This window comes from Protopterus annectens, chromosome 4.part0, assembly GCF_019279795.1.
Source record: "Protopterus annectens isolate FY-2018-M chromosome 4.part0, PAN1.0, whole genome shotgun sequence".
NCBI classification, from domain to species: domain Eukaryota; kingdom Metazoa; phylum Chordata; order Ceratodontiformes; family Protopteridae; genus Protopterus; species Protopterus annectens.
This window is the reverse complement of record NC_056733.1, coordinates 341,345,723-341,361,191: the sequence shown is the minus strand read 5'-3', so window position 1 is coordinate 341,361,191 and position 15,469 is coordinate 341,345,723. Positions and strand designations below refer to the sequence as shown.

The following is a 15,469-nucleotide window of genomic DNA, read 5'->3' as shown; positions in this document are numbered from 1 at the left end:
CCACTCCTGAGGAGCCTGACGCATTCCCCACCATGGTTCCTGCCTGACGCATTCCCCACCATGGTTCCTGCCTCTAGTGCCTCTTCTGTTGTCCCAGCACAACTTCAAAACTCTCCACAGTCAGCTGAAAACCCTCAATCTAGCCACATGGAGGATTCCTTGATTTCCCAACAGACCCTCCTCTCCAAGGAGGTGCAGGATGTCATCTTGGAAGCCAGAAGACCTTCTACTAGAAAATTCTACTCCGCCAAATGGAAACGGTTTTGTGCCTGGAATCAGAAAAAGGGCCAGAATCCTTGGGTACTAAATTTACCTCAAATATTACAGTACCTAGCTGAGATGTTAAACAGTGGACTTTCCTTCTCCTCCATCAAGATCCATGCTTCAGCCATTTCTGCACACTACAACATAGATCCTCCTTTATTCTCTCATCCTCTCTTAAGACCGTTCCTCCGAGGGGCTAAGAATATAAAACCCCCAAGGAAACCACCAGTACCTGCTTGGGACCTCAACTTCATGTTGGAAAAACTGACCCTTCCTCCATTTGAGCCAGCTGCTTCAACAGAACTGCAATATTTGTCATGGAAAACAGCCTTCCCTCTGGCTATCACCTCAGCACGCAGGGTTTCGGAACTACAGGCCCTCATGGCTGTACAACCTTTCATCATTTTCCATCAGGACAGAGTTTCCTTACGAACCAACCCTTCCTTTATGCCAAAGGTAGTATCCAGTATAGCTTTGAATCGGACTATCCACTTACCTACCTTTTATCCTAACCCACAAAACAAAGGGGAAAGACTACTACATTCCTTGGACATTCACAGACAACTTCGTTATTATTTGGTCAGGACAAAGCCATTCAGAAAATCCAAGCAACTCTTTGTGTCCTATGCTACAGGTGCTCAAGGAAAGGCTATCTCCAAACAGACAATCTCAAAATGGATAGCCCACTGCATACGCTTTTGTTACTCATTTCATGGAAAAACTGTGCCTACAAGCATCAGATCTCACTCCACAAGGGCCACAGCTACCTCTGCAGCTTTCCTCAGGGGGGTTCCTACCAAGGACATTTTGGAAGCAGCCACTTGGAGTTCTGTGCACACTCCAAGCACTATCACCTTCCACTTTACTCTAAATCTAGAGCGGGCTTTGCCACAGCAGTCTTGCAGGGCATCCTTGCTCCTCCTAGTTGCTCTTAGTGCCTGCCACCCCTTTTTAGCTTTGGGATTCTACCCATCTGTTATGACTGCAGCTGTATGCACGATGAACATAGTACAGTTTTGTACCTACCATAAATGTAGATGTTCGAGTGCTAATACAGCTGCAGTCCAGGTTTCCCTCCCTCCATCCCCTCTTGGGACAGGCCTTATGACAAACACCTCCTCATACAACCTGATTGGGGTATTCTTTTATGGTGTATTTGCTAACAAACTACTGTTTTTTGATTATTTCACATTGCATTATTACATAAGTTTATGTTTTGCCTTCCTTCTGGGGGCACCTGACATCTGGGGCAAGAAAAACTGAAGAAGATGGCGTCGGCTGGTTCTTTTATACCCCTGCCGCACTGACGTCAGGGAGGAAGCGACGACAACTGATACCAGACCTAGACTTTGGAATTCGGCCGACCGAGGACCCGCCTGACGGCAGGATAACCCATCTGTTATGACTGCAGCTGTATTAGCACTCTAACATCTACATTTATGGTAGGTACAAAACTGTACTTTTCTGTTTAGGTGGGTACACTGGAGATATTTATTCCAACTCCAACCTGAAGAACAAGAATGACCTTGTGGAGTACAAGTTTGCAACTGGCCAGTGGACAGAATGGAAGGTGGAAGGAAGGTATTTTATTTATTGTCATACCTAGCTTTATAGATTGAAAGCCGTGCTCCAACAATGGTGTCCAAAATAGCTTGTGTATCTAAAAGAGAAAACCTAGTCTGCCAAAGCCACATCTTTTGAATCGCTTCGCTTCTGGATTCGTATCACTTACATTTTCATACTGTTTATGGTATAGGTTTATCAGCTGTTCTAAATTCAGTGGGTCACCAGAAGTACTGAGTCTTCTTCGACAAAGGTCTTCTCTAGAAACAAAGTACTACTTTTTGATGATAGAAGGATAGTGCAAGCATCTGCACTTTTTGTTCCCTTTGAGAAGGTGAAGAAATTACATGAAACTTTTAGTCTGCAGCAACACCACTCCTTTCTCACCCTATGTGCTGCCGTAGTGATGGTAACTTTGGCCAGGTTAGTGTCTAGCCAAATGAAATTGTAGACATCTTATGAATCATCTTCTCTGCCCTCTCTTCTGTCTCCCTTCAGCTGTCCTCAGGAAACTCCTTTTCTTGTTAGCTTTCCTATCTCTAAATTGATCTCTGTTTAAACAAGAGTCAGCACTCTGTTAAGATTCACCTTGAAATATCCAGAACACAATGCTGTTCATTGCTGCCCTTAAAAGTTTCCGTAGATCAGCCATGCACATTACTTTTGAGGAACTTTTGAACAGATTGCAGCGATAATTTAAATTCTGGCATATCTCTGATTGACTGACTAACAGTACATTCTGATCATTGCTTTCATATCTTGAAAGTTTCAAAAACACATGCATTTTCCCATTAGATAATCCATTAGTTTGTAAACTACAGTACGAAACATTGGTAGATTGTGTTGTCTGTTTGCATTTACTTGAGCTTTATAAGTCTGTTTGGTCACCACATAGTGCAGGCTGATGCTCACAGCTGCAGTTAACATGGTCATTGCCCTTCTTTCTTTTTATACAAGACAGAAAAAAGGCAAATGTTCAAGGGAACCCAGTTCTAGGAATCCAGCCTGAACACTATGCTGTGAGTGTTCAGGACTAAATGCCATCAAACAGAAATGGATTGAGGCAACCCACAGCTTTAGCATTTTTACTGCTTGCCTCTGTAAGGTAATAAAGGTTTCTGCAGTGGTCCGTTTATAATTTTATTCTTGCATTGCAAGCTATTGTGCTGTGTTTTGATTTTACTGTAGTTTAGGGAGTGTGTGAAAATGGGACACTGGATATTTTAGCACATTGTTTTAGTCACAAAGTTTAAACTCAAGTAAGAAATTAGATGAAACAAACTTATTTAGAATATGCCCAGATTTAGGATGCATCAGAATGAAACCCTCTGTTAAGCTACAGAAACCTTAGTAAGACTGGGTCTGTTAATAAGATTTACATGCATTTCTAAATTTATTTATGAATGCCTGTATGCTAACCAGTTAGGTGAACTGGTCCTAGGACCCGTTTCATTCATGACCCAAAGACACTGTCCAGTAAACCTAAGACAGACAATGCACAGATCCTGCTATTAAAACTGTAGAACAGGACATAATCATGGTCACTGTAAGACACAGCAGTAGAAAAAACAGCAGTTTGCAGTTAAAATTCATGGAAAGAGCTAAACTGAAAAAAATATTTAAGAAAATCTCTAAAATGCTTGACACTGCCATTCATAAAATGGTACTTTCTGTTGGTGAATTACTGTGCTTACAGAGATGGAACAGTAAAAGTAGTAGGACCAGTTGTGACACCCCTGCACTGGCCCAGTAATCAAGGAGCCTCAATCCTCACCACTAGCACCAGTGAGGGATGTGCACATTGGGAGGATGACAAGTACACACACAGTAAAGTACAACTTCCCACACAGAGAGGTCACAGTCAGTCTGGGGCTGGTTTCTGTCTCTTTTTCCAGATCCCCCAATAAGACTCCCCGCTGGCACAGCTGTAGGGTTAAGATCTCAGCTGAGTGGCCAAGCTAAGACCTCCAGCACCCTCTCTGTCCAACCAGTGCTTCGTGTCCCTGCCCAAGTAGCTGACACACACACACTTTGAGATTTGATTGATATACAAGCACACACACACTCCTGGGAAAATCTATGGCCCCTTCTGCCCAGGCTGTAAGGTAGTACCAGCTGCCGCCAGCCACCCTTACTTATCAGCTACTATAAGGTCCTTACCAAAGGGTGTCCAATCCTACTAAGTAATGTTACTATTATCCAAATGGTAAGTGTGACCAAGACTTGCAAGGCTGTTTTGAGTGGCCTGTACAGTGTTACCAAATACATATTACTGGGGCTGGGAGGGTGGCCTAATGGTTAAGGTGTTTGCCTTACAAACAGAAGGTGCAGGGTTTGAGTCTCACAAGGGATAATTGGCTAGGCTTAAAATGGCTCGCAAGGGCAGTTAGCGTAGTACTAACCTATGAACCTATATGCAAGTACTCTTAGAGCTTAAATATCTCTGTGCAAACTAGCCACGATGAAAAGGTTTAAAATATATTTAATAATAAAGAACAATACAATACTCATTAACTCAATAAGGTGACTGTAGAGTTCAGAATCACAGGAAATATTTTAAAACCCCATTGCAGGACAGTCTCAAATAAATACAGAAAACATCTAAACTAATCTTTACCATATTCCCATCTATCTCTAAGAGAAATCACTGTAATCTAGTTACGTACTATTAGCAAGGCAAGTGCTGAGGAGAGGATGTTTCCAGGTCCAAAGACAAATAAAAAATGCCCAAAATCTCTGAGAGAGTTCCCAAATTAATATCGAAACATTACTGCTGGGTCAGCTGGATGACGTCACTATTTGTCACCCGCCTTCCAGTTCCCAGACTAAACAGATGCAAACGGAATTTAACATTTCTCTGTGAAAAAATACTTCTCTCTCAGAAATTTGCTTAGAACTGGAAGTCATAAAACAGTTAAACACTTTTACATTTTAAACCTAGTAATTATTTCTGTTTCAAGACAATAGAAAACACTCTAAGCTGTAGACGTCTGTCTCTTTGCATTAACTAACTTTTATAGCACAGTCGTAAACAATTTCAACTTATTTTCTTGAAGTTTTGCAAGTTAACTCTGTATGTTCCAACTTCTACCATTAAAACACGCATCTGCACAGGCATATAGTTTCTACACATTTCTGCTCTTTTCCAGCAGGGTACACTGTGGTTACATTCTTGGGGCTCAGTACATAACATACAGTTCAACACACATTTCTGCACCAGTGGTTTAATATACACGTAACATATAGCTCTCTTACATTTGTAAGACAAGCTATGGATCATATTAATATTCACATTTGACATATGATTATTTACAAAATTCCATATAGCTGGGCTGGCAGCCTCACACCAGTATAAGATCAGGATGTACAGGAAAATGATTATTTAATAATTCTTTTAAACATGCTCATTGTGTTTGCTGTTATTGTTCTTTAGTTCCGTGCATCCCCATCACTACATATTTTTCTGTGGAGCCATACAGTAAAATCTAGTGGTACTGAGATGGCAAGCATCTTTTCATTTCCTTGCATAATGAGGTTTTCTAAACTGGTACATCTCTGTGCCCTTTATAAGTAAATTTCCAGCAGTTACTTTACTGCCTTGTGATGTGGGCTGATAAGCCCCCCCCCCCCCATATGAGACCTTAAGCTTTCTCAAGGAAAAAAGGAGCAAAACAATTTTTTGAATGCATCATGCAAACTGATGTGAGCCTTCACACTTGAGAACAGGTTGTTGTAGATGGGAGGGACATTGCACATTTATGACTGGAACTCTACAGTGACTTTTGTGGTATGTACTTGCAAAGGATGGCTGTTAGCAAGTATCCTCATGGAAGCAGCAGTTGCCCTTAGTTGAGTGTGGGTGATGTATTCAGATTAGCATTACATACCAGACCCAAACATATTGTATTATATTATCTTGTATTATCATTACGCACATAATGCATGCAGTTATTTGGAAGAGTTTTTTGTGTGGTATGTATTAATATAGTCAGAAGACCTGTCGCAGCCCTTCATTAATAAAGGAATCTTGTAATGTGAACAATTGATTATTCCCCAGTATTTGAAGTATGTTTTGTGTTTTCTTTTTTTATTCAGTTCATTATTTTATTACCCTGAATAATTTGCAGTGCTTTCAGATAGTAACAGCGCCATTTTTGACCTAGGTTACCTGTTGCGAGGTCTGCACATGGTGCCACTGTCTATAATGACAAGCTGTGGATCTTTGCAGGGTATGATGGAAATGCCAGGTACGTTTTCTTTTTTGACAGTTTGAGTGTTGATTATTTTTCATGCAGGATCACTTGTGCATCTGTGTTAGTGGTTGTTAAGCATAATTATGCCATACCTCAAGTTAATAATTGTTTTGGAATCCTGTTCCTCAGATTTCAGCGGTTATTATACTGTGCATGATGATGTACTCACATGAACCTTTGCATAAAGATCTCCCTGTCTGTCAACTGTAAAAAGACCAAATTCATTGACTTAAGTTTTGCATGCATGCATAATAATGTAAGAAGTCATTCTTGTGTCTTAGCTGTTAAACATGGTTAACCCTTTTGTTGCCTGGAAATACCATGAAGAGTTGATCTTTTGCAATTACACCCTGAGGTAAAGTAACATCCACGTTATGTATGATGTGTGGCTTGTAATGTAACTGTAAATGAAGTGGAGAAAACTTCATGTTGTAATATTCAAAATGCTGTACTTAGTGATAGAAGATAGTAAGTAACTGTAAGAGTCAGTAAGTAAATACAAGTTTCAGTATTTAAGTTTTACATTTATGTATGGCAGTATATTTCAGATGATGTATGTTATTTGGTAATTGTTTGAGTTGACTGAACCTGGTGGGTCCCTTTCAGCCAGAATCCAAACCCGTAGGAGAAGACAATGGAAATCTTGACAGTGATAATAAAATGGAAATCTTGACGGTGATAATAATCACCCCTGGAGATGGGAGCAGCTGTTTCATGGTTATTACACTAATGACAGGTAGACAGCAGTTTAAGTACGATTGTGCATGGGTACGGCATACTCTAGTTATTATCCCTTTATTGTGGCAACACTGCAATGACTTTTGTGCCGTGTGTGTAATGGGAAAGAGATAAAAATCATTGGTAAAGAAGTATGCAGTTGTAAATAAAAGAATATAAAAATGTGAGACAAGCCCCAGCAGCAGAAAAAACAACAGTTTGCGGATAAAATTCATGGAAAGAGCTAACCTGAAAAAAATATATATAATATGTACTAGTATTCATATGGTGTGTATGGAAGTTTTGTAGTGTTTTGTTATTTTGGAGTGATTCATGTGAATGGAGATGTTCTTCGTGTTTCACTGTTGCAGTCATTGCATTTGGATAATCTGCTTGCAGGTTGCCCTCAGTCGGCCTGATTAACAAAGTCTTGGGTCCTGCGTCGGTTGCTGTCCCTTCTTCCATGACATCAGGTCATCAGGGGTATAAAACATGCAGCCGACGCCATTACATCAGTCTTTCTTGCCGTGTGGTGCCCGAAGCAGAAGCAGTTCGTAAGTGCCGGTCGGCTGACTCCTGAAATTGTCGTTTTCGAGTTTCAGAACCAAAGTCTTCAACTTAAAGCTAAGTACCCCATTGAGGAAACTTTTTCTTGCTCCTTACCGATGTCAGTAAAAGTTAATAATTGCATTACTTGTGGAAATCAAATACCTCATAAAGATTTTCATTCGTACTGTATTCCTTGCCTAGGCCTTCACCACAATGTACCTTGCTGTTGGTTTTGTGCTTTATTTAATCAGCGCACTATCCGTCTTCGGTATATTTTTGCCTCTAAATATTTTGGTTCTCTGTTTAATTATCCAGAAATGTCGTCGGTTAGCCATCCGACTATCGGGATTCCGAAAAAATGCAAAGAAGACAGAGACAGGCCACCGAGGTCCAAAACTGCTAACGACGCTTCTCTTTAGCCAGTCGCCAGTTCGCCGGTACTCAGTGAGACGCTTTCGCAGCCCCTGATACCCATTACTTCTGATTCGCAGGCCTCTACTGAGACCCAGTCAGAGTCCGGTATGCCGCAAGATACTTCAACTATGGAACCCGTGGATGTCTCTACCTTGGATAGGTCCAGAGCCAGTGTGCAGGCACCGGCTTCTGAGGGTGTATTCAGGCCTACGGACTTGCATATTAAATCGACGCCTCCTTCATTACTAAGGCCTAAATCTCGATCCATGTCTAAAAAACTGACGCCCAAGCCACATGCTCAAGTCCCTGTGCCTAAAAAACAAATGATAAAAATGGCTGAAGATCTAATGACTCTAATCAGGGGTAGTCAAACCCCCCCCCCCCCTTCTAAGAGGCCTAGGGCTGAGCTTGATTATTAATCTTCTCATCAGTATTCTGTTTCTTCTGACTCTTCTGATGACCTGGATTTGTCTTTACCTACTTATGAGGATTCTGATGTAGAGGATTCTATTCCTTCTGCTTCCCCTCCTGAGTATTTTTCTTTTGGGGAAACCTTACATACTTTAAGGGAGCATTTTCACTGGGAAAGCCAGGAATTTTCTGATTCAAAAAAGAGGCTTAGGGATTTCATTTTTCTACCTCAGCATAAGCCTTTGGGCTATTCCTCCTTTGCTAGACATTGTTGATGATGTTTTCTCGGAATCCAGTTTGGCCCCTTATTCCCTGCCTACTGCTCCTAGTAAACCTGCCAGATACTACAAGGTTCCTGAGTCCCACAAGTTCCTTTTCAAAAAATCCTATTGCAGATCCAGAGACTATTTCTCAGGGGCCAAAGGGCATTAAGGCTTCTACTGCTAAAAATCCTACCCCTTCTGATAGAGACTCCAGGGCGCTGGATAGATGGGGTAAAACGGTTTATACTTCAGCTACCTTGGCAATCAGAGCTTTAAACTGCCAATTTCATATGTTAAAATATCAGCAACATGTTATGGGACTGCTTAAACAGAAAATGGTGTTGATTCCTGACTGTGTGGAAAATTAAAGTTTTAGAGGACTTAATGCATTCTGCTGAACAAGTTGGAAAACATACTTTGCAATGTGGTTTTGATTCTTTAAAGGCCTCTTGCAGGGCTGCTGTTACTGGGTCTGTGCTTAGAAGGCATGCTTGGCTTAAGGAGCAATCTTTGCCTGCTCATGTTAAAGCTAAATTGTTGGATGCTCCTTTAAATCAGGACCGCCTGTTTGGCAACAAGGCTGAAGAAGTTCTTAAAAAGATGGAAGGTAAAGCTAAATTTATGCAAACTGTTAAATATTTTTTACAAGTGCAACCTCCTAGATTTAGTAGGCACTGGCCTACTAAGAATTAGTCCTTTCCAGCCCCTTCCAGGTCTTCTCAAGCCAAACCCAGACACAGCAAAAATCCCAGGTTTCAGTTTCAGGGGACTCTCAGAACTAAGCAGTGGGGGGCCTCCACTTCCAAATCTGGGAATAACAAGACCCCCCCCCCCCAATGGTAAACAGTCTCAATGACTTCCTTTTAAAATTTCCAAGCACTTTCTTCTGACTGTCCCTTTGGGGGGGGGAAGATTGTTCTTCATGCAAAGAACTGGGGACTCATAACCCAGGACAGATGGGTTTTAAATATAGTGTCCCAGGGATACAGATTTCATTTCCACATGTTGCCAACACAAAATAGGTGGCTGGACCTGCCCCCAAATCAGTGGGCAGAGGCTCAAAAACAAGTACTTTCTTTCTTAAGCATGGAGGCTATTCAGCTTGTACCAGAAGAGGAAAAAGGACAAGGTTTCTACTCCAGATTTTTCCTGGTACCCTGAAAAGACAAATCATGGCGTCCAGTCCTGGACCTGCTACTCTAAACACCTTTCTGGAGATTCCAAAATTCAAGATGCTGACTGTCCACCAATTACTTCCTATGCTAGGCAAAGACGCCTGGTTGGCAACCCTAGATTTAAAAGGAGCATACCTGCACATCCCAATCAGGGAATCTTGCAGAAGATACCTACTCTTCAAAGCAGGCTACACGCATTATCAGTTCTCTGCACTGTCCTTTGGGGTCTACTGCACCCAGGGTTTTCACAAAGTGCCTGGCTCCAGTTATTGCATTTTGCAGGCAAAGAAGTATTCAGATATCCCCATACCTGGACGATTGTCTAATTCAGGCAGAAAGCCAGTGCATACTTTTGAATCATCTGGCGTCTGTAAAAAGTGTTCTAACTTGTCTGGGGTACACCATAAACGAAAAGAAATCACAACTGGTACACTGTCAACAAATTACATTCCTGGGAGCAATCTTGAATACAGCTTCCCAGATGGCTTGGCTCACGCCAAAAAAGCAAATTAATTTGATAACCTATTTCAAACAAGTGACCACAAAAACCCTGCTATCTGCAAGACAAATACTGCAAGCCTTGGGGTTCATGGCCTCCTGCATTCTTCTAATTCCATATGCATGACTGCATATGAGGAAACTACAGTGGTATCTAAAAAGCCTATGGAGTCAACATTCTCACAGGCTAGAAACAATGATTCCTATCATATCTTGCCTACGTCTAGAGTTCCTCTGGTGGGCAGAGAGGCCTGCCACCAAAACAAGGGGCTACCATTCACACTACCCCCTGCCACCCAAACCCTAACAACAGATGCATCAGACTATGCATGGGGGGGCTCACCTGGCAGGGAAGTGCATTCAGGGCAAATGGGACCAAAGTCAAATACACCTACATATCAATCAAAAAGAAATGTTAGCTGTACAGAATGGTCTGACAGCCTTCAAGGACTGCATTCTTCCAGGACAACTAATGGTAAAGACGGACAACACCATGGTTATGTGGTACATAAACAAGCAGGGGGGTACACATTCCTACCCCCTCAGCAGACTAGCCATGGCATTGTGGAACACAGCCTTGAGCTACCAAGTGCACCTACAAGCTCAATTCCTGCCAGGAAAATTAAATACACTGGCAGACGGACTAAGCAGAAACCTCATGGACCCACACGAGTGGAAACTGGAACCAAGGATTTTCAACATGTACAAGTGACCTATTTGCCTCCTCCCAAAACTACCAATTGGACAAGTTTTGCACAAGGACTCCCCACAAATAAGCCTGGAAAGTGGATGCTCTGTCCTTCAGCTGGAAAAATCTATCAGTCTACGCCTTCCCCCCGCTGCCTCTGCTCTCCAAAGTTCTACTAAAAGTCAAATGGGACAAACTAAGGATGATTTTGATTGCTCCAGACTGGCCGTGCCAACACTGGTACCCCCTCCTGCACAGTGTGTCGCAGTTATCTCCATGGCAGCTGCCTCGGACTCCTTCCCTGCTGTCTCAGCAGGAGAACCAGATTCTGCACCCTCAGCTTCCAACATTTAACCTTGCAGCCTGGCTAATTACTTAAACTCACCCTTATCATCCCTCAGCAAACCTGTGATGGATGTCATCTTGGAGGTAAGGAAGCCTAGTACTAGAAAATCTTAGGCTGAAAACTGGAAAAGATTCTGTGCCTGGAACCAGTCTCAAGAGATGAGCACAGCAGCACCCAATTTACCTCAGATTTTGCAATACTTAACTGAGATGCTTCACAAGGACCTGTCTTTTTCCTCCATTGAAATCCACGCCTCAGACATTTCAGCTCATTATAATACAGAACCTCCCCTCTTCTCTCATCCTCTGCTCAAGCAGTACCCCTCTTCTCTCATCCTCTGCTCAAGCAGTACCTCAGAGGGGCCAAAAATTTGAGACCACCCAGGAGAGCTCCAACCCCTGCCTGGGACCTTAACTTTTTATTGGAGAAAGTCACTCTACCTCCTTTCGAACCAGCTGCTACTGCAGACTTAAAATTTCTTTCTTGGAAAACAACTTTCCTTTTAGCAATCACTTCAGCTAAAAGGATATCTGAATTACAGGCCCTTATGGCAGTGGAGCCTTTCATCATCTTTCATGCGGACAGGGTGTCACTCAGGACCAATCCATCCTTCATGCCCAAGGTGGTATCCAGTGTGGCTCTTAATCAGTCCATTCATTTGCCAACCTTCTTTCCCAATCCACAGAACAAAGTGGAATGGATTCTGCATTCCTTGGATGTGCACAGACAACTTAGATTACTTGGACAGGACTAAACCTCGAAGAAAATTTGAACAACCGCTGGTAGCATTTGCTGCAGGGGCAGAGGGGAAGGCTATTTCAAAACCAGCCATTTCTAAATGGATAAGCCATTGCATTCATTTCTGCTGTAAGCACTATGGAAAACCTATCCCCCCAGGGATCAGATCTCACTCCACCAGGGCTGCATCTACTTCTACAGCCTTTCTCAGAGGTGTTCCTACCAGGGACATCCTAGAAGCTGCTACCTGGAGTTCTGTACATACTTTCACCAAGCATCATCATTTGCCAATGTTCTCTAAATCCAGAGATGTCTTTGCCACTGCTGTCTTGCAGGGCCTTATAGCTGGCCCTAATGCTATATAAACTTTTCCTCCCAAACCTAGCTTTGGGAATCTAACCAAATGTAATGACTGCAACAATGGAACACGAAGAACATAGTAAAGTTGTGTACACTTACCAGAAATGTAGATGTTTGAGTGTATTCACTGTTGCAGTCCTGGTTACCCTCCCTCCAGCCCCCTAACTTCTGGCTATACCTCTACTTTCCTTTACTATGCTTAAAAGCCTTTTTGGTGTATTTGCTTTTTGTTGGAAGTATACCTTTTTGTTTTTATGTTTATTTGCTCCCAGTTAGGGGGGCACCTGACATCTGGAGTAAGAAAAACTGAAGTAATGGCGTCAGCTGCATATTTTTTACCCCTGACGACCTGACGTCATGGAAGAAGGGACAACAACCAAAGCAGGACCCATCACTTTGTTAATCGGGCCGACTGAGGGCAACCTGCAAGCAGATTACCCAAATGTAATGACTGCAACAGTGAATACACTCGAACATCTCCATTTATGGTAAGTGTACACAACTGTACTTTATGCTGACTATAATAATGGTATGTATAGATATACTTTGAGAATGGGGCAAGTCTGTGATATTTTTGTTGAAGATTTGTGAGAAAGTGTTGGGAGCACACTCCCATCATTCCTCTAGCAGTAGTGAACTGTGCGCTAGATGTGTTGGGAGCGCACTTCATCATTCCTCTAGCAGTAGTGAACTTTGCGCTAGATGCTTGACTAGTATTGCAGTGGGTATGGGATCCCACCCCATGCCTGAGGTAGTTATTTACTTTGAGTTAGTCTGGTGTCTGGTGTCTCTCCGTTGGGTTGTGTGTGTAAGTACGTGGAGTGTAATTTTGCACTGGTGGGATTGTGGAGTATGTAAATGTGGTCTAGTTAATATGGTAAAAGTGGACTTGAATGCTGTGTCTTTATGAATTTTACTACTACCAAAGTGTGTACGTTAAGACAGATGGGTAGACATTATGATGGTGATGGATGGCTATTCACTTACGAGTTGCCAGCATGATAGTATGTCATCCGAGACCTGCAGATAGTTTACGTCAAGTTAATGCATCTTGAGGAACTGTAGTAAACAAACCATGATTGTGTGTGCATCCTTGCAGCTTTCCTTTGTATCGGTCAGTCTAATACACACTTCTTAGAAACTGGCTGGCTCCCTTGTCTTTCTGGTGGACTTCTTTCCTAAAGCTGCACTCACCTATAGCCTTACTATTTGACTTAGCAACTGGCTTTACTTTTCTTTTCTCCCTGTGTGTCTCTTAAGTCACTGAATTTTTTTCTAATTATCTGTCTCCCATAGCCTCTCTCATTTTTCCCTCTGGTATCCTTTAACTCATGATACCTGCTCTTTATTTTACATATCAGAGGAGAGTATAGATCAGTGTCCCTGCTGTTAAAAACTAACAGGTAATACCAGTACTAGAAGTCCAACACTATGGTAATAAACTGTCTGCACCTGAAAAAAAAAATACTAAAGCTTGTTTCAAGTTTGCACTTGCAGATTTAAGCATTTTGCAAAATGTACAACTGAAGCACAGAGGAAATGTTATGCAGGTCGCTCCTAGTCACATACTAATCTGTGATTTGCTTATACCATTTTGCAGAACAAGAAAATAATTAGCATGCGTAAAATATGCCCCAAAAGAAAGAGAATATGCACAAACTTTTTTTGCAAGTATGTCTGGAAGGACCCCCCCAAAAACAATTTTTTTCCTACAAGAGGAGTATATTGTCCTAGGACTTTTTCTAAGTCATATTGCTCTTGATTGTGCTGGCTTTTATTTCTCTAACTGTAAACATTTCTGTATTACAACTCTTCAGATGTCACACAGTAAAACTTTGTTAGCCACAACAACAGAAAAAGTAGAGAATTACTTGCACCTCTTTTTCCCCCACTGTATTTACTCCTGTTCCTCTAGCATGAAACAGTTTCCACAGACTGTTACTCTTGCAAAACATTTTTTTTGGGGGGGGGGGGTGAGCTTGCAGTGCTCTGGCTCACTTTGCTCCCTTCTCCTATTCCCAAATTTCCACCACCCCTCCTTTCTCTAAATTTTTACCCTTGTGCTCTTCATGCACATGATGAACAGGCCACTAACGGCACATCTCCATTCACCAGCAACACCGTAAAGATAGTTCAGTCTCAAAGTTCCTGCACTGTTGCATCTAACATTTTAATTAATCCAACTTGGATTTCCAGATCCCCTCTTCTATTTAATTCTAATTCTACATTTGCATTCTGCCTGCCTAGTGTTAACTCCCACCCATTTATCCTGCCACACTTACCCGAAAACATTCTTCAAAATACATCCCATTTTTATTTCCACCTATCTCCCTACCCTCCACTACCCTACTTGAAAAAAAATGATGTTCTTCATGTTTCACTGTTGCAGTCATCACATTTGGGTTATCCCTGCCAGGGTAGCCGTCGACCGGCCCGAATGTCAGAGGCTTAGTGTTTCTGTCTCAGTTGGTGTCGCTTCAGGACTGATGTTAGGTCATCAGTAGTATAAAGTAAGGCAGCCGACGCCATTGCATCAGTCTTTCTTGCTGTGGAGCCCAAAGCAGAAGCAGTTTGCACGAGTGCAGGTCGGCTGCTACCTGTGTTTCATCTACCGAATTGAAAGACTTCTAAAGCTAAGTACCCCATTGGGGATCCTTTTTTCTTGCACTAACCGATGTCAGAAAAACTTAATAATTGTCTTGCCTGTGGAAAGCAAATACCACACCGAGGCTTTCATTCTTACTGCATCACTTGTTTAGGCCCAGACCACGACGTCCCCCATTGTCGCTTCTGTGCTTTGTTCAATGCCATGACTATCCATCACCGGGCCCTTATTGTAGCTAGATATTTTCGCTTATAGTCCTCAAATTCGAATATGGCTTCAGTAAGCCATCCAACAGCAGATCTTCTGAAAAAAAAGTGTAAAGATAAAGACAGAGACAGACCGCAGAGGTACAAACCTACTGATGACGCTTCCGTTAAGCTAGTTCTCCGGTTTTCAGTGAGGAGCTTTCGCAGCCCCTGATGCCTGCTTCTGTGGATTCGCAGGCTGCTACCAAGACCCTTTCGGAGGTATGCTGCAAAACTCTTCTTCGACTAAGGATCCTGCGGTCATCTCTACCTTGGATGGGTCTGGAACCACTGAGCAGGCACCGGCTTCTGAGGAAGTTCTTCACACTACCAATTCTCAACACAAACCGAAGTCTTCTTTTTGCAACTACCATTCTTTC

General features: G+C 42.3%; 1 protein-coding gene across 2 annotated transcripts in view; it reads left to right on the top strand.

Moving 5' to 3' along the window:
• LZTR1 (leucine zipper like transcription regulator 1) overlaps window positions 1-15,469 on the top strand; it is an 830,693-nt gene that overhangs the window by 136,223 nt on the left and 679,001 nt on the right. For both annotated transcript variants that reach the window (XM_044068313.1, XM_044068312.1), the window contains exons 5-6: window positions 1,737-1,845; window positions 5,991-6,074. In XM_044068313.1, coding sequence (XP_043924248.1) covers window positions 1,737-1,845; window positions 5,991-6,074 — 193 coding nt within the window. The remainder of the gene's footprint in view (window positions 1-1,736; window positions 1,846-5,990; window positions 6,075-15,469) is intronic.